This window comes from Schistocerca serialis, chromosome 11 (genome assembly GCF_023864345.2).
Source record: "Schistocerca serialis cubense isolate TAMUIC-IGC-003099 chromosome 11, iqSchSeri2.2, whole genome shotgun sequence".
NCBI lineage: Eukaryota > Metazoa > Arthropoda > Insecta > Orthoptera > Acrididae > Schistocerca > Schistocerca serialis.
This window is the reverse complement of record NC_064648.1, coordinates 132,670,604-132,696,847: the sequence shown is the minus strand read 5'-3', so window position 1 is coordinate 132,696,847 and position 26,244 is coordinate 132,670,604. Positions and strand designations below refer to the sequence as shown.

The following is a 26,244-nucleotide window of genomic DNA, read 5'->3' as shown; positions in this document are numbered from 1 at the left end:
TGAACCTACCCCCTTCAATCCTTCTGCCTGAAGAAGGAGCCACTGGCTCTGAAAGCTTGCCAATCACAACAATCTTTTATGCATATGTTCTGATGCTGCTTGGTGAATAGATTTTTTATCTATCCAATTAAATAATAATTTTGTCAATAATTGATTGTTTTCATTGTTATGTTTTATTTCTAGAGATTATGGATAAGTTGAATACAGTATTATTTCTTCATTTAACTGTAAAGCACTTCTTACTTTTCTACCAACTTTAAACTTGTTATCAATGCACCTATACAAGACGTTACTTTTATTAAAAAAATTATGATCAAGTATTTCTTAATAATATTTTAATTTTATAATAAATATAAGAAAGAGTAGTTGCTTCTAACAAGAATTGAATAGGCAATCAACTGGTGATGTGAAGACTAGAATGTGTGAGAATAAAGTATAAATACTGCTTTGTGAGCAGATGTCTCAGCCCGAGTAAGAAATGATATGCACCATGGCAGATATGATGTAATGTTTGTGCAACACCAACAGGTAATCATTTATATATACAAATTCTTCTTTCGTGTGTTCACGAATTCGTAATGTATGAACTGGGCATTCCTAGAGAGTGCAGTGTGATGGTACAGAATTCATCTGAATTAAATTCGGAAATTTTCTCATAAACATTAGAGGAGGGAAATTTTCTGTTCACTTGTCATCTATAAATGAGCAAGTGAGTATACAAGTAATTTTATTATAATTTTAATAATAAATAAATCAGACAAGAGTAGCCCAAAGAAAGAAAGCTTTGTATATTATTTGTTTGAGGCACTCCTTGGGCAATATGCACCAGATGGAGCCTGACAACAGAAATCCTTACTTCACAGAAGATGCTGCACGTGAATACAAAGGCCACACAAAGTGAAAACGAGGACTTCAAGAGTAGTACACGCCTATGTACTTCAGTAACTTCCACATTAACCTAAAGCTGCTGAAAAATGCATGAATGAACAGATCTCTTGCAGAACTTTCACTGAATCACTATTCGTGCGGACTTCAGTGTTGAAAATGTTAATAAGTGAAGCTGCAGCAATTGGAGAAATAAAAATAGTAGTAGTTCGACTCTGATGTAAATTACAAAGTGGTTGTTTTTGAAAACCTGGATTGGAGAAGAGGCTTGCTGAAAAGCAAAAGCAATCACTTTAATTTTGACTACAATCCTGGAACAATCGCCTTTCAGCAGCTCTGGCAACGAGCAGTTGCCAGACTGGAAAATACATGGGAGATCTGCACCAGTTTGTCAGAGAATACAAAAATTACAAAGAATAAGCATGCTGGTCCCTGACAGCATTCTCTGACAGTGGTGGCTTCTTATTGTTAAAATTGTAATGGTTCAAAAAGTACTATTATTTTCTTAGTTCCTGCTTAGGCAGACATTTATGATCTGCTAATGTGCAGATCAGAAGTGTATCATTTCACTGTTTTCTTTAATTATTGTCAGAGTAAATTGAAAGAACATTTTACACGCTATGAAAATAATATTTGTTTGCTGAGGATAGAAATGTTACAGATTTTTGCATAATTAGTGGCAACATAGGTTAGTCAGAGCCAATACCAGAAGTGGGATTTATTTTTTATTTTGAATGTCTGAAATGTGATCCAGTGCAGTGGCAAATTAGTCCTCAAGATGTGTATTTTATTTTTGTCTAGAATTTATAAACATCTAAACCTTAGGTCGCAAGGGTGTTCAGTAAAATCATTTGGGCTGGTGTACTGGTGGCTAGCATAAATAAAAAAACAAATATTTAATTGTCTTCAAAAGGAAGAGCTATGGCATTATTTACTGAAATAGCTCCTACTGAAGTCACTGTTATCTGGAGTTATACCAAAAGCACAGATTTCCCATAATTAATTTTTGAAATTGCTAAAGGAAAAGCTTCCATATTTAAAGTCAGTAACTACCTTAAACTACAGTCTTCAGTTGAAATAGTAGCTATATCTTGCGAACCCAAACAACACATTACTGTAAGGGACAATCAAAAAGTTTCAGCTTGAGGGTGTAGCTACAGCGTAGGATGCAAATTGTGGTATTTATGCGGAGATTAAGGAGCTTTTACACGATAGAATAGCATGGAGAGTTGCAGCAAAAAGGTCTTTGGATCAGAAACAACAACAACACACTTTCTTTTTAATTCCCTTTCTGCACACGATGAGTCCAGGAGCCTGTTCCACTTAAACATGTTAGGCATTAATTTAATAAATAACAATCAGCATTGGTGACTACTGCTACCTCCATACTGCTTGAGCCTCTTCGCTACATCTCGCCTCCGCTGCGCCAGTTTTTCTCTAGTCTCTGCCACTGTTTCAAACTCTGGAGCATAACAGACATGTAGCAGACCTCCATAGAAATTCCGGTTGTCCATCTGTCGCTTGCCGTACCTGCCGTACACAACAATTAGACTAGCAGAATCAGAAAATTATGAGAAATATCTTGTGTAGGCGGTGTCAGACAACTTTCATGAATTTTAAGAACTGCATAACATAATACACCGCCATACTTATTCAGACTACCTAAAGTTCATGAAACTTATTCAACTGTGTACTCCACAGTTGCAATGAGTGGTAATTTTGAAGTGTTCCAGTATGGCATATATGTCATAACTTACATGTCCTCTGCATTGCATTCATCCCATATGTCCAAATTGGATTTAAAAATTAAAGAAATGTTAAGATAATGATCTTAATACTTCAAGTTCCCTACACTGTCTTCCCCACTTGAGTATAATGCACAGTATGTTCATACAACCATGTGAAACTGCGAGAAAAGTCCTCCTTTGGGATGGTGTTCAACAAGTATGTCACATTGACACAGGTGCCCTATGTCGTCAAAGCACTGACCCTTCATGCGAATTTCTGCTCTTTGTCACTTTGGAGTAGGTTGGTACTGATAACACTAAGTTTCATGGCCTAAGATGATTTTTCCAGAAAACAACTGCCCACATTTTGCACTTAACCAAATTTTGGCAGGTGTACTGGCATTGTTTTTGTTTGGGAGTCAAAATGTGTGGGGCAAATGTTGCACACATTTTTCTCTTCTTCAAAACATTTTTAAGAATCTCATTAACACTTGATTTAGAGATGTTGCTCCACTGTGATTTGAGACAACACTGACTCACTACAGCCACATGTCCACTAGTTAACACTAGCTGCTCACAAATGACCGGTCAAACGCACATATACTGTTTACAGTTGTACTTCAAGCTGTCTCCATAGTTATGGCTCTGATGTCGCTTATGTGCCAGGAATGAAATCAGTCTCGGAACTTTTCGGACAGACAGTTTACATTGCAATGCAGAGAACATGTTGTACCAAAATAGAAGATTCCAAATGAGCAATCATTGCAACCGTGGAATATACAGTTGGACAGGTTTTGTGGCCCAATGGTGGTATGAATTCAACCAAAACAGATTATCTGAATAAAATAATAAGTACAATTGTGTATTATAACTATGATGCTGTTCCTAACATCCACAAAATTACCATCATCATTATTAATGGCAGTCGTAAAGGTAACCACTCACTGAATAGCTGAATTGTAGCTCTCACCACACTCAACCAACACTGCGTATGTAACAGCACTTTTGGACCATGTAATGAGCAAAATGACACACACACACACACACACACACACACACACACACACACACAAAACCTATATTGTCTTGTCTGATTGGGTAGTTGGCCGAAACAGTGTAGGCAGTTTGTGTGTGTTTTTTGTTAGTTAACACTAAAAGACGGCACTGTCTGAAAGCTCAGTTATGTTCAGACGTGGTAGGGGCTAAGTGCCTAACCTATCCAGTGAATGGTTACCTTTACACACTTTCCAGTATTTCATTATTAATATAACCATCATCATACTCATCAATAATCATATCCAAAACCTCATATAAATTTAAAATGTACAATAAATTTGAGGTGAAAACAACATAACAAATTGGCAACAGCACTACATCTTAGGCATCCATCTGGCTGTGAGTGTCTTGAAAGAATCCTTCACTGTCCGCTGCAGTCGCCACCATTTTGAAATTTGCTAGTAGATTAAAACTATGTGCTGGACCAGGACTTGAACCTGGGACCTTAGTGCTTTGCAGGCAAGTGCCCTACCAACTGAGCTACACAAGCACAACCCTCGGTCAGTCCCTACAACTCGTCATCTTCTACCTTCCAAACTTCACAGAAGCTCTTTTGCATATCCTACTGGAGGAGCAGTCCTGGAAGAAAGGCTATATTGTAATAACACATGAGGTTTTTGTTTTAATCCCCACTCTTTCACATTGCTAGACAACACAAAATTGAGCAATTTTTACAAAGGGGAAGAGCTCACTAGGTGAGGGGTGGCAGGGGGGCCAAACATTCACGAGAATTGCTCTATTTCATGTTGCCCAGTGGCAGGTATTGGTTAATCCTAGCAATACCAATGGGAGGTTACTTCATGCTCCCCATTTGTAAATGTTGTAATCTAGTCACGAACCTCATATTCTAAATTTTTGCAGAAAGTATTTATTGTTTTCAATAGAATCTTCTACCAGCTTCTTTAATTGAACAGTGGAAACTCCAGGCCGGAATATCAACAATATGAGGAAAAGACAGATTGCCACTTACCATAAAGATGAGATGTTAAGTTGCAAACATGCACAACAAAAAGGCACTTATACATTAGCTTTCAGCTAAAAGCTTCATCAGGAAAAGAAACACATACTCATTTATTCGCACAAGCAAGTGCACTTAATGCGCACAGCTGCCATCTCCGGCAGCTCGGACCGGAATGCAACTGTCACACAAAACAGAAGCAGCAATCTGGAGGAGGCAGGGAAGGTGAAGCGAAAATTTGTAAGTAAAAATGAATATTCAATAAATTAGTAACTTGTATTTCAGTGAGTTTCATTTCGGTATATTCACTGCGGCATACGGCACGCTCGGCTAACAATCGTATGGCACTGCGGAGAGACTTTTTGAACACACCGTACCTACCAGCTGCATTAAATCCAGAAAATTACGCCGGTCAACATAAGATGTGCCTTTTTTTATCTGACGTGTGCCATAAATGGAAATGGGTGAATGCAGGCATTCTCAGCATATTCCAGTGATGAAATCTTCTCAGGTAATCAGTCAAATGGCAGCGTTGTCTTTTCACAACATTTCGTTGAGTTTTGTACCCGTCATCTACAACTGAATCGGTGGGATGCTGTATTCCACGTACCTATATAGCCGCTCGACCGCTGTACACTTCTGCAGGTGGGCCAACGATGTGTCTCCGGAGGGTGGTGCCATGTAGGCGGTGGAGGAAAGCGAAGCAACCGGTAGTGGGGGATCGTAGCCCTGGCACGGGTGTCGGGTCCCAGTTGCCGTACAATATGTCTGCAGATGCCACTGCCTTTGGAACAGAGCATTCCTGGCATACTTTCTCAGCTGCAGAATCCTGTGCTGCACTAAGCTGGAATCTGCTATCGCTATTTACTAGATTGTCGAGCAGACTTATTTCCATTTCCTCTTTGATAACTGAGTCCCAGAAATAGTTAGCACTGCATAGCTTCTTCATACTTTCTTTTTTTTCCCAAATTTGAAGGCATATCTCTCACTGATGCTACATTCTGCTACCACAAACTTGTTTGTTTGTCCTATTCCTACATTGTTGACTGGAATACTCTCTTTCAAATTCTAAAGGTGGCAGGGGTAAAATACAGGGAGCGAAAGGCTATTTACAATTTGTACAGAAACCAGATGGCAGTTACAAATGTCGAGGGGCATGAAAGGGAAGCAGTAGTTGGGAAGGGAGTGAGACAGGGTTGTAGCCTCTCCCCGGTGTTATTCAATCTTTATATTGAGCAAGCAGTAAAGGAAACAAAAGACAAATTTGGAATAGGAATTAAAATCCATGGAGAAGAAATAAAAATTTTGAGGTTCACCGATGACACTGTAGTTCTGTCAGAGACAGCAAAGGACTTTGAAGAGCAGTTGAACGGAATGGGCAGTGTCTTGAAAGGAGGGTATAAGATGAACATCAACAAAAGCAAAACGAGGAGAATGGAATGTAGTCAAATTAAGTTGGGTGATGCTGGGGAATTAGATTAGGAAATGAGACACTTAAAGTAGTAAAGGAGTTTTGCTATTTGGGAAGCAAAATAACTGATGATGGTCGAAGTAGAGAGGATATAAGATGTAGACTGGCAACGGCAAGGAAAGCGTTTCTGAAGAAGAGAAATTTGTTAACATCGAGTATAAATTTAAGTGTCAGGAAGTCGTTTCTGAAAGTATTTGTATGGAGTGTAGCCTTGTATGGAAGTGAAATGTGGACGATAACTAGTTTGGACAAGAAGAGAATAGAAGCTTTCGAAATGTGGTGCTACAGAAGAATGCTGAAGACAAGGTGCGTAGATCACATAACTAATGAGGAGGTATTGAATACAATTGGGGAGAAGAGGAGTTTGTGTCACAACTTGACAAGAGGGGACCAGTTGGTAGGACATGTTCTGAGGCATCACGGGATCACAAATTTAGCATTGGAGGGCAGCGTGGAGGGTAAAACTTGTAGAGGGAGACCAAGAGATGAATACACTAAACAGATTCAGAAGGATGTAGGCTGCAGTAGGTACTGGGAGATGAAGAAGCTTGCACAGGATAGAGCAGCATGGAGAGCTGCATCAAACCAGTCTCAGGACTGAAGACCACAAGAACAACAACATTCGTACGGTCCTGATGTGCTCCATATAGCACTGTCAGATACATTGATACTGTAGATCTGATCTCTGGTCGAGCCAAGTATGTCCTCAACTTTTCATGTCACGTGGAAAACTGTCTTTATTTGGTGCTTTTTAAAAATATTCCTGCATTTCAGCTGCCAGTGGCCCAGCATACAGCATGAATGCCACACGTTTTACTTTGTCTTCTTCTGCTTTTTCCTTCAGCCTCTTGTCTGTATGTACAACATGTTGTATTTGCATCTTTTCGAAGCCGTTTTTGTGGAAAGTTTCCCGCAGATGCTGCAACTCCTGTAGCAAGATCTTCTAGTTGCAGATGGGCCTGGTTCTTTGTACTAAGGGGTTTAGTATTGAGTTACGCTGCACTGGATGATGGTAACTCCGAGCATTAAGGTTTAGGTCCGTGTGCTTCTTCCTGTAGACCGAGTGATATGGAGATGACACTTCTGTAGTGTGGCTGCATGGCGGTGTTCAGAGACAACGGATACTCGACCCGGCAAATTAACAGTGCCTTCTCAACTAGAGCCAGGAACCGGGAAGTGGATAAAGAGGAGACCACGCCAGCCAAGTCCCAAGCTTTTCTTCCCTTCATTGGAAATATCTCCTTCAAGATAGAAAGGATTCTTAATAATTTTCATGTGAAAGTGGTTTTTCGTCCACCTTCCAAGATTTCAAATTTTAGGGGATCAGTGAAGGACGATTTGTTACTGCGGAAGGCGAGAATTTATAAAATACCGTGTCAATGTGGTATGGCCTATATAGGACAGACAACGCGTACAGTGGAAGAGCGTTGTACAGAACATCAACATTGCACTCGCCTACTGCAACCCAGTAAGTCTGCAGTTGTGGAACATTGTATTTCTAATGGACATTCAATGGAGTACGACAAAACTTCAATTTTGGCCACAGCAACAACTTTTTTGGACTCCATTATCAAAGAATCTGTTGAAATATGCATTGCGGGAAATCTAATGAACCGTGACAGCGGTTACCAATTGAATAACGCATGGAATCCCGTCATCTCCAAAATTTGCTCGAGACGAAGATGCCAGAAGACTTCGATAGCTGTGGCCAGTGGTAATACCGACAGCAGCTGAGTATTGCAGTTCCACCAGCGACGGCGCTGTCGCTGGGCGGTGTGGCCCTTCTATCTCAGCAACTGCAACGAATGCGTGGCAGTACTATGAGTGCACTATATAAGACTGAGCGGAGAACGTCTTCATCAGTCCTCATTCGGCTCACCTGAAGATGGCTGGCAGTTCTCCAGCCGAAATATCGTGCAATGAAGTTTACGATGACAGGCTGCAAGCCTGAAATATTGTTGAACATGTCAGCATCAAGTTTACCATAGAGGTAGAAGAGGACTAATGCCTACACTTCTCGGAAATTTTGATCGAGGCAAATCTGGACAATACATTGGGACACTCAGTCTACAGGAAGAAGATGCACAACATCATAATACTCGGAGTTGCCACCATCCAGTGCAATGTAGCTCAGTACCAAACACCTCCGTACAAAGAACCAGGGCTACCCGTGACAGGAAGTGCTCACTCAAGGAATAGCAGCATCTGCGCGAAACTTTCTGCCAAAATGGCTACAATGAGACACAAACAAGGTGCGCCTCACGTACAGAAAAGAGGCGGGAGGACAAACCAGAAGAAGATAAAATAAAATGTGGGTGTTCTTGCTCTATGCTGGTCCATCGAGATCCATGATCGCAAGAATATTTAAAGAAACCACCAAATAAGGATAGTCTTCCACACAAAGTGAAAAGTTAAGGACATATTTGACTTGACCAAAGGTCAGCTATGCCTGCATACGCCGGGTGCCTACAATATCGAGTGCAAATGTGGGATGTAGTACATCGGTCAGACACAGAGATTTATCTCACAGTGCCATACAGAGCACATCAGGAACACATGACTAGAACTGACAAACAAGTCTGCAGAGCATATCATTAGTGAGACACAACTTCAGATTTGAAAAAGCAAAGAAGCTGTGCTGCATCAACGGTCTCTGGGACTCTATCGTCAAAGAGGCGATGGAAATATGTGTGCACAACAATATTGTGCACTGTGATAGTGGACTTCAGCTAAATGCAGTGTGGGATTCTGCAACTGAGAAAGCAAGTCTGAAGACGGCGGCATGCACAGACAGACCAGACGGCAACTAGGACTCTATGCCCGTGCCAGAATCGGAATCCCCCACCGCTGGTCGCGTCACTTTCCCCCACTGCCGACGTGGTACTGCCTTCCGAATGCACGTAACTGGCCCACCTGCAGAAATGGACAGCAGTCGAGCATCTGTATAGGAATGTGGAACACAGCATACTGACACTTTGCTTGAAGATGATGGGTACAAAACTCAATGAAATATTGTAACAAGATGATGCCACCACTTGGCTGATCACCCAGAATTCATCTAGCAATTGCTCATCTTATTACTGATACTAATAAACGTGTGAATCGATTTGGTCTTTTGAGGAAACGATGGACGGTTCTGAATCAATTCTGTACCGGGTATGGAAGGCGTGGTACCTGTTCCTAAGAATGAGGTTTCAAAGATGCCCTCATGTGTGACTGTGAGGTTGCCGAGCAAAGTGGGCAGCACCCCACTGAAGAGTGTTAAGAAAATTTCCTGGTGGATTCAGTGAACCACATTTGGTGACTCCAAGACCTGTGAAGCTGTTAAGAGACCTAAGTATTCAGTTATAAAAATTTTTGGTTGTTTGTTTCTTATATTAAGCATTTTTATTTATATTTAACCATTTATATATAAAGTTCTTAAATACGAATACAAAAATTACTATGTAAGCCATACGAATCATACTCCCTTCATAAAAAAAAATTCGGGGACAGGTCTTTTTTTTTTTTTAAAAAAAAGAAAAAAAAAAAATAGGAAACTGCACTCATCACATAATGATCCTTGCTCCTATCGAAGTAGTCCCCTCGGCTACCTACACTCATGCTCATAAATTAAGGATAATTGCAGAATGTAGTGCCACACAATGTGGCACTACACAAAACTGGCACTAATAGCATACGCACATAGGGAACACACACGACACAGATCTGTAAGTCCACGGATTGGTGATAAGCTGAGAAAAAAGTCCCAAAAAAAATGTGCTGCAAGACGCCACTGTTTCCTGCGAATGTACCTCGACATCAATATGGGATATGATCACCGTGCACACGTACACAGGCCGCACAACGAGTTGGCATACTCTGGATCAGGTGGTTGAGCAGCTGCCGGAATATAGCTTCCCATTCTTGCACCAGTGCCTGTCGGTGCTCCTCAAGTGTCGTAGGGGTTTGAAGACGTGTAAAGATACGTCGACCGAGAGCATCCCAGACGTGCTCGGTGGGGTTTAGGTCTGGAGAAGAGGCAAGCCACTCCATTCGCCAGATATCTTCTGTTTCAAGATACTCCTCCATGATGGCAGCTCAGTGAGGCCGTGCATTATCATCCATCAGGAGGAAGGTGGGACCCACTGCACCCCTGGAAAGGCGGACATACTGGTGCACAATAACATCCCAATACCCCTGACCTGTTACAGTTCCTCTGTCAAAGACATGCAGGGGTGTACGTGCACTACTCATAATCCCACCCCACACCATCAAACCACGACCTCCACACAGGTCCCTTTCAAGGACATTAAGGGGTTGGTATCTGGTTCCTGATGAAAACCCGGTGGGAATCACTGTTCAGACTATACCTGGAGTCGTCCGTGAACATAACCTGGGACCACTGTTACGACGACCATGTACTGTGTTCTTGACACCAGGCTTTACGGGCTCTCCTGTGACCAGGGGTCAGTGGAATGCACAGCTGGGGACAAGAAGAACCGCATACCAGTGAAGAGTGCTGCTGCCCACGCTCTCGTCGATGGACCTTGTGTTTTCTGTGGTTGTAGACTGAATTTTAGTATTGACATTAATGACACTTTTGATCATGGTAATGGTTGGCTCACTGAAGCCATTGTATGTGGAGGTACGGGAGTTCCTAACGTACCTGGACTTGAAAGTTTTGTTGATAGAGACATGATTGCCTATCATACCTACCATATGGCAGAACTTGCAAATAAAGACTTCCATTTTCAACACACAGTCACCATTAGCACGTCTGAAAACGTCTGCACACTTACTCGCTGCACCATACTCTGACATGCACCAACACACCTCTGCGTATGTGGACTGCTGCCAGCGCCACCGTGCGACGACCGCAGGTCAAATGCACCGCACGGTCATACCTCGAGGTGATTTAAGCCCGCAAACTGCCCACCAGAGTGTTGTTTCACCATGTATCATCATTTTCTTTAATTTACGAGCGTGGGTGTATACACATTTGCCAATGTTTCTGGAGGTCTTGGAAGAAAGCAGGAATTTTCAACTGAAATGCCTGTAAGCTTATTTGTCACAGCCTGTTGGATGTCTACAATACCTTGATAAAGCTTTCCTTTCAGTCATCTTTTCACCTAAGGAAACAAAAAAACAAAAATTCACAAGTCGAGTGGTTGGGCAAATATGGCGGACATGGGATGGCAATAACAGAATGTCTGGTCACATACTCGGTGGCAGGTAAATCTGTATGGGTTACTGCATTGTCACACAGTTTGAATCAGTCACGAGACTACCACAAAGCAGGGTGGTGATACTGAACTGCTTGCTGCAAATGTTTTGAAATTTCAAAGTAAAAAGTTTGGTTCACTGTTTGATCTGCAGTTACATACTCATGGTGAACTATTCCCTTACTGTCAAAAAATGCAGTCGACATTATCTTTGTTCTTGAAGGTTTTTTTTGAGACTGCTGATCCAGGACTCCACCATTCAGCATTCTGATGCTTCGAGTCAGGGTCATACTGGTAGCACCAACTTTCACCCACAACAATAATCTTTGACAGAAACGTGGGATGACATCCGGCTCCATCCAGTAGTTCAGCGGAAATTCTTTGTCTTCCCTCTTTCTACAATTTTCTCACAATTCAAATTAAGTTCCTTTGATACACACACACAGTTACATGACTGTCTTCTTTCAATAACTGCCTTTCCATCAGTATGTGCTGTATATGGGTGACCAGCTCTGGTAACATCTTGCACTGAATCTCTGCTTTCATGAAACCTTTAGTGCCACTCGAGAACATGACTTCTTGAAGGTGCCTTGCCTGCATATGCTTCCTTAACCATTATCCACGTTTCACTAGGGATTTTCCAGAGCTTAATGCAGAACTTAATGTTCACTCTTTGCTCACAATCAGCATCCATTGTGTCACCTACCGAGCGAGGTGGTGCAGTTGTTAGTACACTGGACTCACATTCGGGAGGACGACGGTTAAATCCCGCGGCCGGACATCCTGATTTAGGTTTTCCGTGATTTCCCTGAATCGCTTCAGGCAAATGCTGGGATGGTTCCTTCGAAAGGGCACGGCCGACTTCCTTCCCCATCCTTCCCTAATCTGATGAGACCGATGACCTCGTAGTTTGGTCTCTTCTCCCCCAAACCAACCCCATTGTGTCACCATAACTAATGCATCAAGAACCCAAACAGTGTCTTGCAGCACAACCCTGCCATCTAGTGCTTGGAAACATCGCCACAAATAATTCAACATCGCTACCTTCTCTTGCTGACAGTACAGGTAACATAACTGATGATGATGATAAACAGAAGGCTGAAATACTAAACCTAGCTTGCAAAAACTCATTAATGGTAGAGGACCGCAGCACCATTCCCCCTTTCAGTTTTCAAACACACAAAAGGATGGTTGACATTGTGTTTAGTGTATCTGGGATTGTAAAACAGTTAAGATCCTAAGACACCAGGAAGGCATCTGGCCCAGACGGTATCCCCATAAAATTTTATGTTGATTATGCTACAAATATAGCACCATTCTTATCCGTCATCTATCAGAGATCGTTGGAACAGTGGAAAGTCCCACGGGATTGGAAGAAAGCCCAGGTCATGGCAATCTATAAAAAAAGTAGAAAATCGGATGCACATAATTACCAGCTAATTTCACTGTCGTAGATTTGTTGTAGAATGATGGAACATATTTTGTGTTCAGACATCATGACCTTTCTAGACTCTGAGAAGCTCATATGCAGAAACCAGCATGGTTTTAGGAAACATCAGTCATGCGAGAGACAGCTGGCCCTCTTTGTGCACGATATACAACAAGCTCTAGATACCGGCTCCCAGGTTGATGCCATATTTCTCGACTTTCGAAAGGCGTTCAACTCAGTTTTGCACTGTCACTTGCTCCAAAAAGTGCTCGCTTATGGCCTATCCGATGACATATGCAGTTGGATAGATAGTTTTCTAACAGACAGGGGGCAGTATGTCGTCTTGAACAGGATGACTTCAACAGAAACAAGCGTAACGTCAGGTGTGCCCCAGGGCAGTGTAATAGGCCCGCTGCTTTTAACGATTTACATAAACTATATGGTTGATGGTACTGACAGCGGCATTAGACTGTTTGCCGATAATGCTGTAGTCAACAGGAAAGTAGTATCACACGAAAGTTGTGAACAAATCAATGAGGATTTGCAAAAAATAAATGTGTGGTGTAATGACTGGCAGTTATCTCTCAATATTAGCAAGTGGAACCTACTGCGTATAACAAGGCGAAAATCCCCATTAATGTACGGGTACAAAATAAATGCCCAGTCTTTGGAAGTGGTAACATCCGTCAAGTATCTGGGTGTGACTATTCGAAATGATCTCAAATGGAATGATCAGATGACACAAGTAAAGAGCAAGGCAAACTCTAGATTGCGGTTTATTGGTAGAATCCTGAAGTGACGCAGTCCTTCAACAAAGGAAATAGCTTAAAATATGTTAGTTCATCCAGTCTTAGACTATTGTTCGTCTGTATGGGACACTTACCAGTTGGGTCCGATTCAAGAGATTGAGAAGGTCCAAAGAAGAGCGGCAAGATTCGTGACTGGTACGTTTAGCCATCGCGAGAGTGTTACAAATCTCATAGAAAGTTTGAAATGGGACACGCTTGCAGATAGACAGTGCGCTAAGTGGAAGGGGCTGCTCACTAAAATCCGATCTTCGGCGAGGATGTAGAGCAGATATTATTACCACCAACTTTCAAATCTCAAAATGATCACCATTCAAAGATAAGGGAAATTAGAGCTCGTACTGAGGCGTTCAGACAGTCATTTTTGCAATTTGCGAGTGGAACAGACGGGAGGGAAATATGACTTTGGTGCAAACTGTGCCTTCCGCCACACACCACTTGGAAGCCAGTGGAGTATATATGTAGTTGTAGATGTAGAAGGTCATTTCAAGGACGCACACATACTAGGTAATATAAAAACAACATTTTTCATTTTTAGTACTACAAAGTTTGAAATTAAAACTGTCCTGTAACTTTTCTGACAAAGGGAGTAATAACACTTTTTCCGCCCACACATACCTTGCTGACACGACACGCACGTACTGGACGTGGAAGGTGTCAGTGAAGAGCTCGTCGTCCTCACGAGGTGACGGCGCGATGGCGGCGACGTCCCCATAACGCTGGCACAGCTTCTTCACCTCGTCCCTGAGGCCGAGGGCGGGCACACCGAAGATCAGCAGGTGTGCCGACTCGGACGACACCGTGTAAACCTACAGGACCGATCTGACAGCACCGCTCACGTGTCAAGGAGAATTACAGCAATAACTGGTTCCGCACTGCGCATGCATCTCACATTGTATCTCTGCATTTCAGGCTAAAAACTCAACAGCAATTGCAACGATCTGTGATCCACAAAACGTCCGTCCAATATCCTTGACATCAATATGTTGTAGAATCTTAGAACGTACTCTGACCTCGAACATAACTAGGTATCTTGAACAGAATGACCTCCTCAATGACAACCAGCATAGATTTAAAAAACATCAATCACGTGAAATCCAACTCTCACGAATATTAATAGTAAAATCAGGCTGTTTGCAAATAATGCAGTTATCTATAATGAAGTATTGTCTGAAAGAAGCTGCATAAATATTCAATCAGAACTTGATAAGATTTCACCGTGGTGCAGAGATTGGCAAATTGCTCTTAATGTTCACAAACATAAAATTTTGCACTTCACAAAATGAAAAAATAGTGTAGCCTTTGACTGCAATATCAATGAGTTGTCGTTGGAATCAGCCAACTCACACAAATACGTGGGTGCAGCACTTTGTAGGGATATTGAATGGGATATGGAATGACCACATAGGCTCAGCCATGGTTAAAGCAGGTGGTAGACTTCGGTTTATTGGTAGAATAGTGGGGAAGGACAATCAGTCTACAAAGGAGGCTGCTTACAAATCAGTCGTGTAACCGGTTCTAGAATATTGATCGAGTGTGTGGGACCTGTACCAAATAGGAATAACAGGGTTACTGAATGTACACATACAAGGGCAGTAAGAATTGTCACAGGTTTGTTTAATCCATGGGAGAGTTCCACACAGGTACTGAAGGAACTGAAATGAAAGACTCTTGAAGATGGACATACACTATGTGATCAAAAGTATCCAGACATCCCCCAAAAAAATACATTTTTCATATTAGGTGCATTGTGCTGGCACCTACTGCCAGGTACTCCATATCAGCTACCTCAGCAGCCATTAGACATCGTGAGAGAGCAGAATGGAGTGCACCGCGGAACTCGCGGACTTCGAATGTGGTCACGTGATTAGGTGTCAATTGTGTCATACGTCTGTACGCAAGATCTCCATGCTCCCAAACATCCCAGCGTCCACTGTTTCCAATGTGATAGTGAAGTGTAAACGTGAAAGGACATGTACAGCACAAAAGCGTACAGGCCAACTGCATCTGTTGGCTGACAGACTGCCGACAGTTGAAGGGGGTCAGACATCAATCCAGACCATCACACAGGAATTGCAAACTGCATGAGGATCCACTGCAAGTACTATGGTAGTTAGGCGGGAGGTGAGAAAACTTGGATTTCATGGTCGAGCGATTGCTCATAAGCCACACAGCACGTTGGTAAATGCCAAACGACGCCTTTCTTGGTGTAAGGAGCATAAACAATGGACAATTGAACAGTGGAAAAATGTTGTGTGGAGTGACGAATCACGGTACACAATGTGGCAATCCAATGACAGGGTGTGGGTATGGCAAATGCACGGTGAGCATCATCTGCCAGCGTGTGTAGTGCCAACAGTAAAATTTGGAAGTGATGGTGTTATGGTCTGGTCATGTTTTTCATGGAGGGGGCTTCTATCCCTTGTTGTTTTGCAGGACACTATCACAGCACAGGCCTACATTGCTGTTTTAAGCACCTTTTTGCTTCTCACTGTTGTAGAGCAGTTCGGGGACGGCAATTGCATCTTTCAACACAATCGAGCACCTGTTCATAATGCACGGTCTGTGGCAGAATGGTTACACGACAATAACATCCCTGTAATGGACTGGCCAGCACAGAGTCCTGACCCGAGTCCTACAGGACATCTTTGGGATGTTTTGGGACACCGACTTAGTGCCAGGCCTCACTGACTGACATGGATACCTCTCCTCAGTGCAGCACTCCGTGAAGAATGGGCTGCCATTCCCCTAGAAACCTTCCAGCACCTGACTGAACGTATGCCTGCAAGAGTGGAAGCTGTCATCAAGGCTAAGGGTGGGCCAATACCATATTGAATTACAGGATTACCGATGGAGGGCGCCACGAACTTGTAAGTGATTTTCAGCCAGGTGACTGGATACTTTTGATCACATAGTGTAAACTATACCAAGAAAATTTATTAGCAAAGTTTCAAGAACCAGCTTTAAATGATGACTCTAGGAATATACAACAACACCTATGTATCGGTCACATAGGGATTGTGACAATAAGAATTACAGCACACACAGAGACATTCAAACAATCATTCTTCCCAGGCTTCATATATGAATGGAATGGGAACAAGCCTTAATAACTGGTACAATGTGATGTACCCTCTGCCATGAACTTCACAGTGGTTTCCCGAGTGTAAATGTAGATGCAGATGTAGATAGATGACCCTTTATCATACTAGCTGTCAGGGGACCTACTAAATATCTAAATATTCCCTTTATTTTCTATCAATCACAGTACCGTTTCAGCCAGGGAGTCATACTCAAACATAAGGAAACATACTAAGGGGGCAAGAGCCTTAGAATTCTAAATTTACAAATGTAATAGGGTGAAATACTCACATGACTAATTTACAGATAAATGTAGAGACTGACAGAGGCTGATCTTAACCCTCTGTTGGATTACTTTTTTTTAGGAAAATAATTTCAATAATAAAAAATCTCTGGAGGAACTGTGTGGCACACAAAATATGAGGGTTGGAACTTAAATAGTGGCAACTATTTATTCACAACTGATACAAAAGAGTTACATGTTTGCACCTGACAAAATGACAAGATTCTCAATTCTGGGCATATATGAACTTGGCTATATACATAATGAAGTTTGTAGTACAGAATACTCAGAGCACGAGTTGTTCTTGCACCTGGCCAGTTTTTATGATACCTTGACTCATTCAACATCCCTCAAAGTTCTCCACCAGGACGAGACCTACTGACCACAATAAGTTCATCAACACACAGGTTGTTTTGAACACCAGAGAGCACTTTATCTACCAGGTACAATCCTACTGGAGGTGGTATGCTGTTGCCTTCCTCCTACCTCATAATAACAAATATCGCTACATGTAAAAGTAATGTGAGTGACAGAAAAAACATCCAAGGACCAACTGAAGCTGGAATCTTAAACTTTACCACCTAGGCACTGAACGTGGTCAACAAATGAATCTTCTACTTATTAGGCAAAAATGGAAATAGTGCAAAACAAATAAATACATCATTAACTTAATGTGGCATGTAAATCAATGAATCCCCTGTTTATGTCAGCTTCAACACGTGATGTAGTGTGTCAGATAAGTGTCAAAGCTTCTCCATAGTTAAAGCTTAAATAAAAACCTCTTAAATTTTGGAAATTTTACAACAAAAAGAAATAATTATTTACCAGAAAGACTGGGCGAGGAAAGAAGGTCAAGCAAAACTGTCACTTTCAGAACACGTAAAAAATGGCCAGACATACATTCAAAATAACAACTATAATTGAAAGCAACCATTTACTACAATAACACAAAAAGGAACAGGAAAGATCCATCTCATTTGTTTTTCTGTCAGTAGCAGTGCAGAGGATAATAATGATAGTATTCTTAAGTCTTTCATTATTGAAATCAATTGGCATGTTATCACTGGCAGTTCACAGCATTAGCTCTCACACCACGATTATTAGGTGACTAGATTCATTAAAAAAGTAGTACTACTTTCTCCTATATGGCTGACAGTAAATGAATTACAACTTCAGCACTCTAGAATTGTAAATATTCTTCTTGTGTGACTGATAAGTGATTGCTGAACTTTTATTATGCCATCTGTTATTACTGGTTTCTCAACCTTATAATTAAAGTGAGTTTTATACCAGATGTGCTTCGCTTTTCTTTATAAAGTATCCTACGTCTTTATTCTGCAAACTGGATACATAATTTTTGGTTGTTTTAGATTAAATACAATATTTTTGTTTATGAAATTGGTGTGCATTTTACTTGCAGTGTTTCTGCTTCTTGTTTATATATTCTGCGAACCACTGCTTCATCCCTCTTTGTTGGCAGAGGTTAATGTCAAAAGATTTTGTGTCACATACTCACTAGACAGTTTTTCCCTTTCTGCACTCTTTATCATGCCGCATTTGTATTACTTACTCTTCACCTCACTTTTGGAGATCCTACTGAAGTTACGTGTGTTCTCACTCAGCACAGTGTTTATGTCTGTTCATTTGTTTTTGTTTGGATTGTGAGTACTGCCACCTTTGAAAGACTTTTTTTTAATAGGCCTATATAATTTGTTTGTTTGTGTGTGGGCGATTTGGGGGGGGGGGGGGGGAGAAGATTGGGGATGGGAAGGGGGAGGAGGGCTGGGGAGGGAGTTACTGCAAATTAATGAACACACACACACACACACACACACACACACACACACACACACACACACACAACACACACACACACACCCTACCACATTAAAAGTGAGGTGAAGCGTAAATAATGTAAATTCAGACAATAAAAACAGCGGAAAGGCAAAAACTGGCAAGTCTGTACATGAAATGCAGTCTTTTGACACCAATGTCAGCTAACAGAGGTAAGAAGCAGTAGTTTGGAGAATATGTAAACAAACGGCATAAATACAGTAAGTGAAGTACACACCAACTTAATAAACAAAAATGTTTTTAATCTAAAGCAATCCAAAATGTAGAGACATTAGTAATAACCAATTTGAAGAATACCACAGAAGGTGCTTTATAAATAGCAGTGAAATGCGTCTGCTGTGAAACTCTCTCATTAAACCACAGTAAACTTCAGCCAGAGAATAATAACGGATTCCAACATCTGCTTTTATTCACAACCACCTAACATACACAGCGTTCCTATGGGACAATTCCTCTGAAGCGAAAATAATTTTTCACTGCCACAAAAAGGCCATTACATGCATTGCTGGAGTAATAAACCACATGTCACGTGGGGAATACTTTAAAGAGCTTTAAGTACTGACAGCTGCATCACTGTTTATTCTTAGCTGCTTGGTGCATACCAAGGAAAACCATAAAAGCTGTGGAACGCAGGAGAATACACATAAGTATGACATACGCCAAAGGTGGATGATTGACATCCAAGTTACAAGCCCTAAAAAAACCAAAATAGTTACACATACATAAGGATACAGTTATTTAATATGTTACCAACTACAGCACACAATCTATCACTGACTGTCTTCAGAAACATTACAAAGATGTGGTTTGAACAAGAACCTTCTATATGTAATAACAGCTATCTCACCTACTAAAATTGCTCCACTATCTGACCACTGTATTATTTGAGCATTTCTTAAAATGCTTATTGTGTCATACTGTTGTGTTTTATTTTCTTAATGTATCTGTACTTAATGATTAACACGTGTCGAGCATACCTCCTTTATACTTGTGAAAGTGTTTTTCTTGACATGTGTATTATGTCATACATACTGATCCTTCTTTATTCATTCTGCATGATGCATTCATATTTAACGTTTATTACATGTGTCAAGTATAAACCATTGATATTCCTTTTAACATATTCAAAATATATTACTATGCAATGTGTGTAAAAGGGCATCCTCCATCAGAGGGCAACAACTCCATGGAAAATGCTTAAAAATGGATGAATAAACCTGTGGATAACATGAGCTAGGAAATAATATTCCTTTCTCTTTTTTCTTAGTGAATACAGACTGTAGGTCAGTGCTCATACTGAATGTTTGTTTTAGTAATTGCTGTACTCTTGTTGCTATTCCTATCAGAGCAATGTCATATTGAACTCAAAGTTCAGCAGTATATATGTACATTTTACCGGTTATTGGTATCATTCTGACATTCCTGCCCCCACCGCACGGAAACAGATGCTGTGAGTACAAACTTAAGACGTCCAAGAAAAAGTTGATGAAAGGCACGATTCCAGAGCAATATTGTACGCTGCGTAACTTTTACCAACATCTTGGCAACTAACGCCATAATCAATGTATGTTACTTTTACACACAGAATGCAAACATGATTAAAGACTTCATAAGTCGCGGTGTAGTTTAGAAGTCCATTTTTACAATTGTTAGTTGGCTTCTTTCCCTTCATCCTCCGCTAAAAAAACTGCGATCGACAATGACTAAAACACTTCTCGTAAAGTATGTGTATATAAAGAAATATTTCTGCATGAGCTAATGAAACTTAATCAAGGTATTTCAACGGAAACGACAATAACAGCAAAATGTCAACAAACGACAATTACAATAACAAACGTCATTTAGCTTTTTCATAGGATACACATTGCTTCTTCTACCTTGACGGCTGTGAATTTTCTTCCTTGCCTGTACTTTGGCCTAGTCATGCACAATTCTTGTTGCTCATGATGCGGCAATTTTCCCACGCTCCACGACTTAGCCGCCATTGTTTCTATCAGCTGATTGACAAATTGATGCATACACTGATATTCGAAAGATAGGACAGTAGCAGCCTAGCCAACTTGAAAACATTATTAGTAATAACCATTTTCTTCCCTCTGGCAAGGCTTCGGTCAATTACCACACAGTTAAATTAGCAATAGAGTTGTTCCAGTTCTAAACTGCGGCCAGTGTGAATTCCTCGAAAGACGAAATCGATTTTTGGCTTGTCAGACCGAGGAGTTTCCCATTCAAAATATCTGCCGACCTCACGCTTATGGCGTAACTAGGGTGTGATTGATGTTTGTGCACTGCTAGCCCTCTGCGCGAAACGAGAAAGAGGACTTCATGAAAAACTTGAGTACGCCGGTAGCGCGCGTATATCTACCGTAACAAGTTTTAAGCTATCATCTAAAATGTTTATTGTAGGTCTGACCGGCGGCATTGCTACTGGCAAATCGACAGTGGCTCAAGTTTTCGTTGAACATGGTATCCCTGTGATAGATGCTGATGTCATGGCACGAAAAGGTGTTGATAATGTTCTTTTAGTATCGAAACTTAAATTTATGCATCACATATTTAGCATTTGAATAATTATGTATTTCCTTTGACTGGATCTTTTCTTCAGTGACAGTTCATTGTTACTGTGCCTTTTTTCCATTGTGTAGTCGTGGAGCCGGGAAGAAAAGCGTGGCACAAGATTAAAGCAGTTTTTGGAAGTGAAGTCTTTCACCCAGATGGCACACTGAATCGTGAAGCTCTAGGTGAAGTCATTTTTGAGAATGTGGAAAAGAGGAGACAGTTGAATGAAATCACCCATCCAGAAATTCACAAGGAAATGTTTTGGGCTGCAGTTAAATGTTTATTTCAAGGTATGTACATTTGTTTAGTACATTTAGCTACCCACTTGTTGTGTTCAAGTCTTTGGTTGAATTGGAGATAGTGCCTACCTGTTGACTTGTTTTTCTTGCACACACACACACATATTTCAGCACATTATGTGCTATCTCCACAACTTTGATGTTAGTGTTTACAACTAAGAAGCATGGTGCAGTAGCTAAGGCAGTGGCTCTGTAGTACTTAAGTTGAAGTGAGGTTCCAATCTTGTGCCACTGAATCTGATCTAGCGTTTTGGTTGTTTCTTTAAACCCTTTCAGGCAGGTTTGGTCATATTTTCTTCAAGGTCATGGCATATTTCCTTCCTCATTCATGCCCAGCTAAGAAAAGATGACTGTCAGTGAGGCATACAACTCTTTCTTTCCTTTTTCAAGTATTCAATTTTTAACATCTTGTCCATGGCTCACTTGTTAATAATTTTGTAGCTTGGCATAGTTAGCCCTACTGTATGTACATAAGAGATTCTCCAGGAACTTTAATAGTCTGGAAGAGTCTAAATCAGAAGGTATTAGTGCTGTTTTGCTTTCAGATCTTATTAATTAAAAAATAAACTGTGACTTATAGTGTTTCTTTAGTTGCCCTGAAATGGGCAAGGACTTACGTCAAATGTCAGTGTTATTCTGTGCACCCGGTGGACTTGGGCATAACTTCTGCTGGTCACTTTCTGTTTATACTCTAATAGTAATCTATTCAGACATTGATTGCTAAGAAGGCAGTAGCTACAGGTATATAAGAATTGAAAGAACACATTTCTAGATGAACTGGACACCATAGTTCCACAAATTTATAAAATGTGTGACTACAGAGACAGATTTAGAATTGCAGAACATATTATGAGCTTAGAAATAGCTCCATATACATTTTGCCGAGATGCTGTCTCGGTGAAATTGCTCTTTAAGGAGAGATTTGTTGTTAAGTTCAGTATGTTGCACCCTGGCAAGTCAGATACTTCGGAGGAAATGTTGGTGATGGGAAACTCGGATAATTTTGAACTGATATAGTGTGTTTCTGACATCTGTTATATATGTTTTACAACTGTATGACAGAGCTTTTTTTTCACTTATGCGTATTAGCCTTTTCGGAATATGACATTGTGGCTATTGTATGACAGTGGTACCCCTGAAATCTTGGTTGCAGTAACAGACTGAGCTGTAGCATAGCCTAAACTCTATGTTGGAAAATGGTGATTCGGTCGTGAAGTGACCGTGGAATAAAGGATGTAGAAACATATCAATTTGTAGTGTAGCTCAATGTCTGCAACTGCACCATATTTAATGCAGTTCTCATGATAAAAAGTAAAAGTGCAAGGTAAACTTTGAAAACCTAAATTATGGAATGGGAAATTCTGAGTATTTTGGTGCATGTTGTGTGTGAGTATTGCACATAAGCTAAGAAAATACGGGGGTCCACTGTGTAACCTCTGCCTGATGTTGGTCTTGCAGGTCACCAGTTCATTGTGCTGGACCTCCCACTGCTGTTTGAGGCTGGCACCATGATTGACTACCTGCACAAGATTATCGTCGTTACCTGGTGAGAGCTATACGCGTATGCTGGCGCCCTCAAGCAAAGAAGCCACTAATACCTGCAGATGTGGCCCTTACGTACTGCCAGTGCTTAATTTGTATTCCCCTTTTGCTGCCAGGAATAATGACTTGAATTTTTTTCAACATATGATCCTGTCCCTTTATTTTGCACACTCCTCCACTTCCGATGGATCTTTTTCTGCTTAGTGCTTTTTATTACACGAACATTAAATGCAAGGGGGCTGCAGTCAACTTTAATGTCATAGCTATTGAAAGCACTATGCTCGTTGACCTCGTGTATCCTTACTGACAAATATTGTCAAATTTGCAAGTTAACTGTACCTAAAGGAATTGCTGTGTTACATCTATCCAATTCCTTTGTAATGTGCTGTCTTCTACTCTAAACACATTTTGTAAGTAAATAACTTTCAAACTGGAGCAGTAGCTAAACTGTTGTAACTGCTAATACACTGCTTTACATTATTCGCAAAGTTGCTCAATGTAAGCACATAACCAGTACCGTGTAGTTAACACGAGTCAAGAGGAACATTCAACAAGAGTTGTCAGCTGTGACCACTGATACAATGTTAATGACTGCTGTAATGTCACATTTTTGTGCACACTTTGACAGTTTTGTTGATAATTGGTGAATTCAGTAAATGTTTGTTGTTTTTGTGGTCTTCAGTCCTGAGACTGGTTTGATGCAGCCCTCCATGCTACTCTATCATGTACAAGCGTCACATACTGCAACATACATCCTTCTGAATCTGCTTAGTGTATTCATCTCTTGGTCTCCCTCTATGATTTTTACCCTCCACACTACCCTCCAGTACTAAATTGGTGATCCCTTGATGCCTCAGAATATGCCCTACCAACCGATCTCCTCTTCTTGTAAAGTTGTGACACAAACTCCTCCTTTCCCCAATTCTACTCAGTACCTCCTCATTAGTTATGTGATCTACCCATCTAATCTTCAGCATTCTTCTGTAGCACCACATTTCGAATGCTTCTATTCTCTTTTCGTCCAAACTATTTATTGTCCATGTTTCACTTCCATACATAGCTACACTCCATACAAATACTTTCAGAAACAACTTCCTGACACTGAAATCAATACTCAATGTTAACAAATTTCTCTTCTTCAGAAACGCTTTCCTTGCCACTGCCAGTCTGCATTTTATATCCTCTCTACTTCGACCATCATCAGTTATTTTGCTCCCCATATAGGAAAACTCCTTTACTCCTTTAAGTGTCTCATTTCCTAATGTACTTCCCTCAGCATCACCCGACATAAACTACATTTTGCTTTTGTTGAGATTAATCTTATATCCTCCTTTCTAGACACTGTCCATTCCGTTCAACTGCTCTTCCAAGTCCTTTGCTGTCTCTGACAGAATTACAATGTCATTGGCGAACCTCAAAGTTTTTATTTCTTCTCCATGGATTTTAATACCTACTCCGAATTTTTCTTTCGTTTGCTTTACTATTTACTCAATATGCAGATTGAATAACATTGAGGAGATGCTACAACCCTGTCTCACTCCCTTCCCAACCACTGCTTCCCTTTGATGTCCGTCGACTCTTACAACTGCCATCTGGTTTCTGTACAAATTGTAAATAGGCTTTCGCTCCCTGTATTTTACCCCTGCCACCTTCAGAATTTGAAAGAGAGTATTCCAGTCAACATTGTCAAAAGCTTTTTCTAAGTCTACAAATGCTAGAAATGTAGGTTTGGCTTTCCTTAATCTTTCTTCTAAGATAAGTTGTAGAGTCAGTATTGCCTCACGTGTTCCAATATATCTACGGAATCCAAACTGATCTTCCCCGAGGTCAGCTTCTATCAGTTTTTCCATTCGTCTGTAAAGAATTCGCATTAGTATTTTGCAGCTGTGACTTATTAAACTGATAGTTCGGTAATTTTCACATCTGTCAACACCTGCTTTCTTTGGGATTGGAATTATTATATTCTTCTTGAAGTCTGAGGGAATTTCGCCTGTATCATACATCTTGCTCACCAGATGGTAGAGTTTTGTCAGGACTGGCTCTCCCAAGGGTGTCAGTAGTTCTAATGGAATGTTGTCTACTCCCGGGGCCTTGTTTCGACTCGGGTCTTTCAGTGCTCTGTCAAACTCTTCACGCGGTATCATATCTCCCATTTCATCTTCATCTACATCCTCTTCCATTTCCATAATATTGTCCTCAAGTACATCGCCCTTGTATAAACCCTCTATATACTGCTTCCACTTTTCTGCTTTCCCTTCTTTGCTTAGAACTGGGTTTCCATCTGAGCTCTTGTTATTCATACAAGTGGTTCTCTTTTCTCCAAAGGTCTCTTTAATTTTCCTGTAGGCAGTATCTATCTTACCCCTAGTGAGATAAGCCTCTACAGCCTTACATTTGTTCTGTAGCCATCCCTGCTTAGCTATTTTGCACATCCTGTCGATCTCATTTTTGAGACATTTGTATTCCTTTTTGCCTGCTTCATTTAGTGCATTTTTTTTATTTTCTCCTTTCACCGATTAAATTCAATATTTCTTCTGTTACCCAAGGATTTCTACGAGCCCTCGTCTTTTTACGTAGTTGATCCTCTGCTGCCTTCACTACTTCATCCCTCAGAGCTACCCATTCTCCTTCTGCTGTATTTCTTTCCCCCATTCATGACAATTGTTCCCTTATGCTCTCCATGAAACTCTGTACAACCTCTGGTTTAGTCAGTTTATCCAGGTCCCATCTCCTTAAGTTCCCACCTTTTTGCAGTGAATATAAAAGCAAAAAAATGTGGTTGTGGTGATGGACTGATCTTTAGCTTAGCACGAGGTGTAGGTTAGATTGGTAGATAAGTTTGTTTGTGACTTGGTGAAGCCAGCAAATGTGAAACTAAGAAACCTAGTTGTGATGACAGACTTACCTGTAGTTTAGCCCGTTCGAAAAAATCACCACTGATGTGGCATTATAGTCGCCATGTTGTTTACAGCATTTGTTGCATGTTTCCTACATCACCAGTCATAGCCGACAGCTCGTATCGAATATTCCAGTTTATGTGTTAACTTCAGGGGATCAACGGATCCTGAGAAATTAAGGCACGACTAAAGA

General features: G+C 40.9%; 2 protein-coding genes across 3 annotated transcripts in view; one reads left to right on the top strand and one right to left on the bottom strand.

Moving 5' to 3' along the window:
- Window positions 1-20,781, bottom strand: part of LOC126426940 (uncharacterized) — a 90,321-nt gene extending 69,540 nt beyond the window's left edge. The window contains exons 1-3 of one of the 2 annotated variants that reach the window (XM_050089044.1): window positions 20,632-20,781; window positions 14,155-14,345; window positions 2,264-2,415 (exon numbers count right to left, since the gene is read on the bottom strand). In XM_050089044.1, coding sequence (XP_049945001.1) covers window positions 2,264-2,415; window positions 14,155-14,345; window positions 20,632-20,772 — 484 coding nt within the window. In that variant the 5' untranslated portion in view covers window positions 20,773-20,781. The remainder of the gene's footprint in view (window positions 1-2,263; window positions 2,416-14,154; window positions 14,346-20,631) is intronic. The other variant, XM_050089045.1, reaches the window with a different exon arrangement.
- A 6-nt stretch (window positions 20,782-20,787) lies between these two features.
- Window positions 20,788-26,244, top strand: part of LOC126426941 (dephospho-CoA kinase) — a 42,744-nt gene continuing 37,287 nt past the window's right edge. The window contains exons 1-3 of the mRNA XM_050089046.1: window positions 20,788-21,259; window positions 21,400-21,603; window positions 23,071-23,158. Of these exons, the coding sequence (XP_049945003.1) occupies window positions 21,148-21,259; window positions 21,400-21,603; window positions 23,071-23,158 (404 nt within the window). The 5' untranslated portion in view covers window positions 20,788-21,147. The remainder of the gene's footprint in view (window positions 21,260-21,399; window positions 21,604-23,070; window positions 23,159-26,244) is intronic.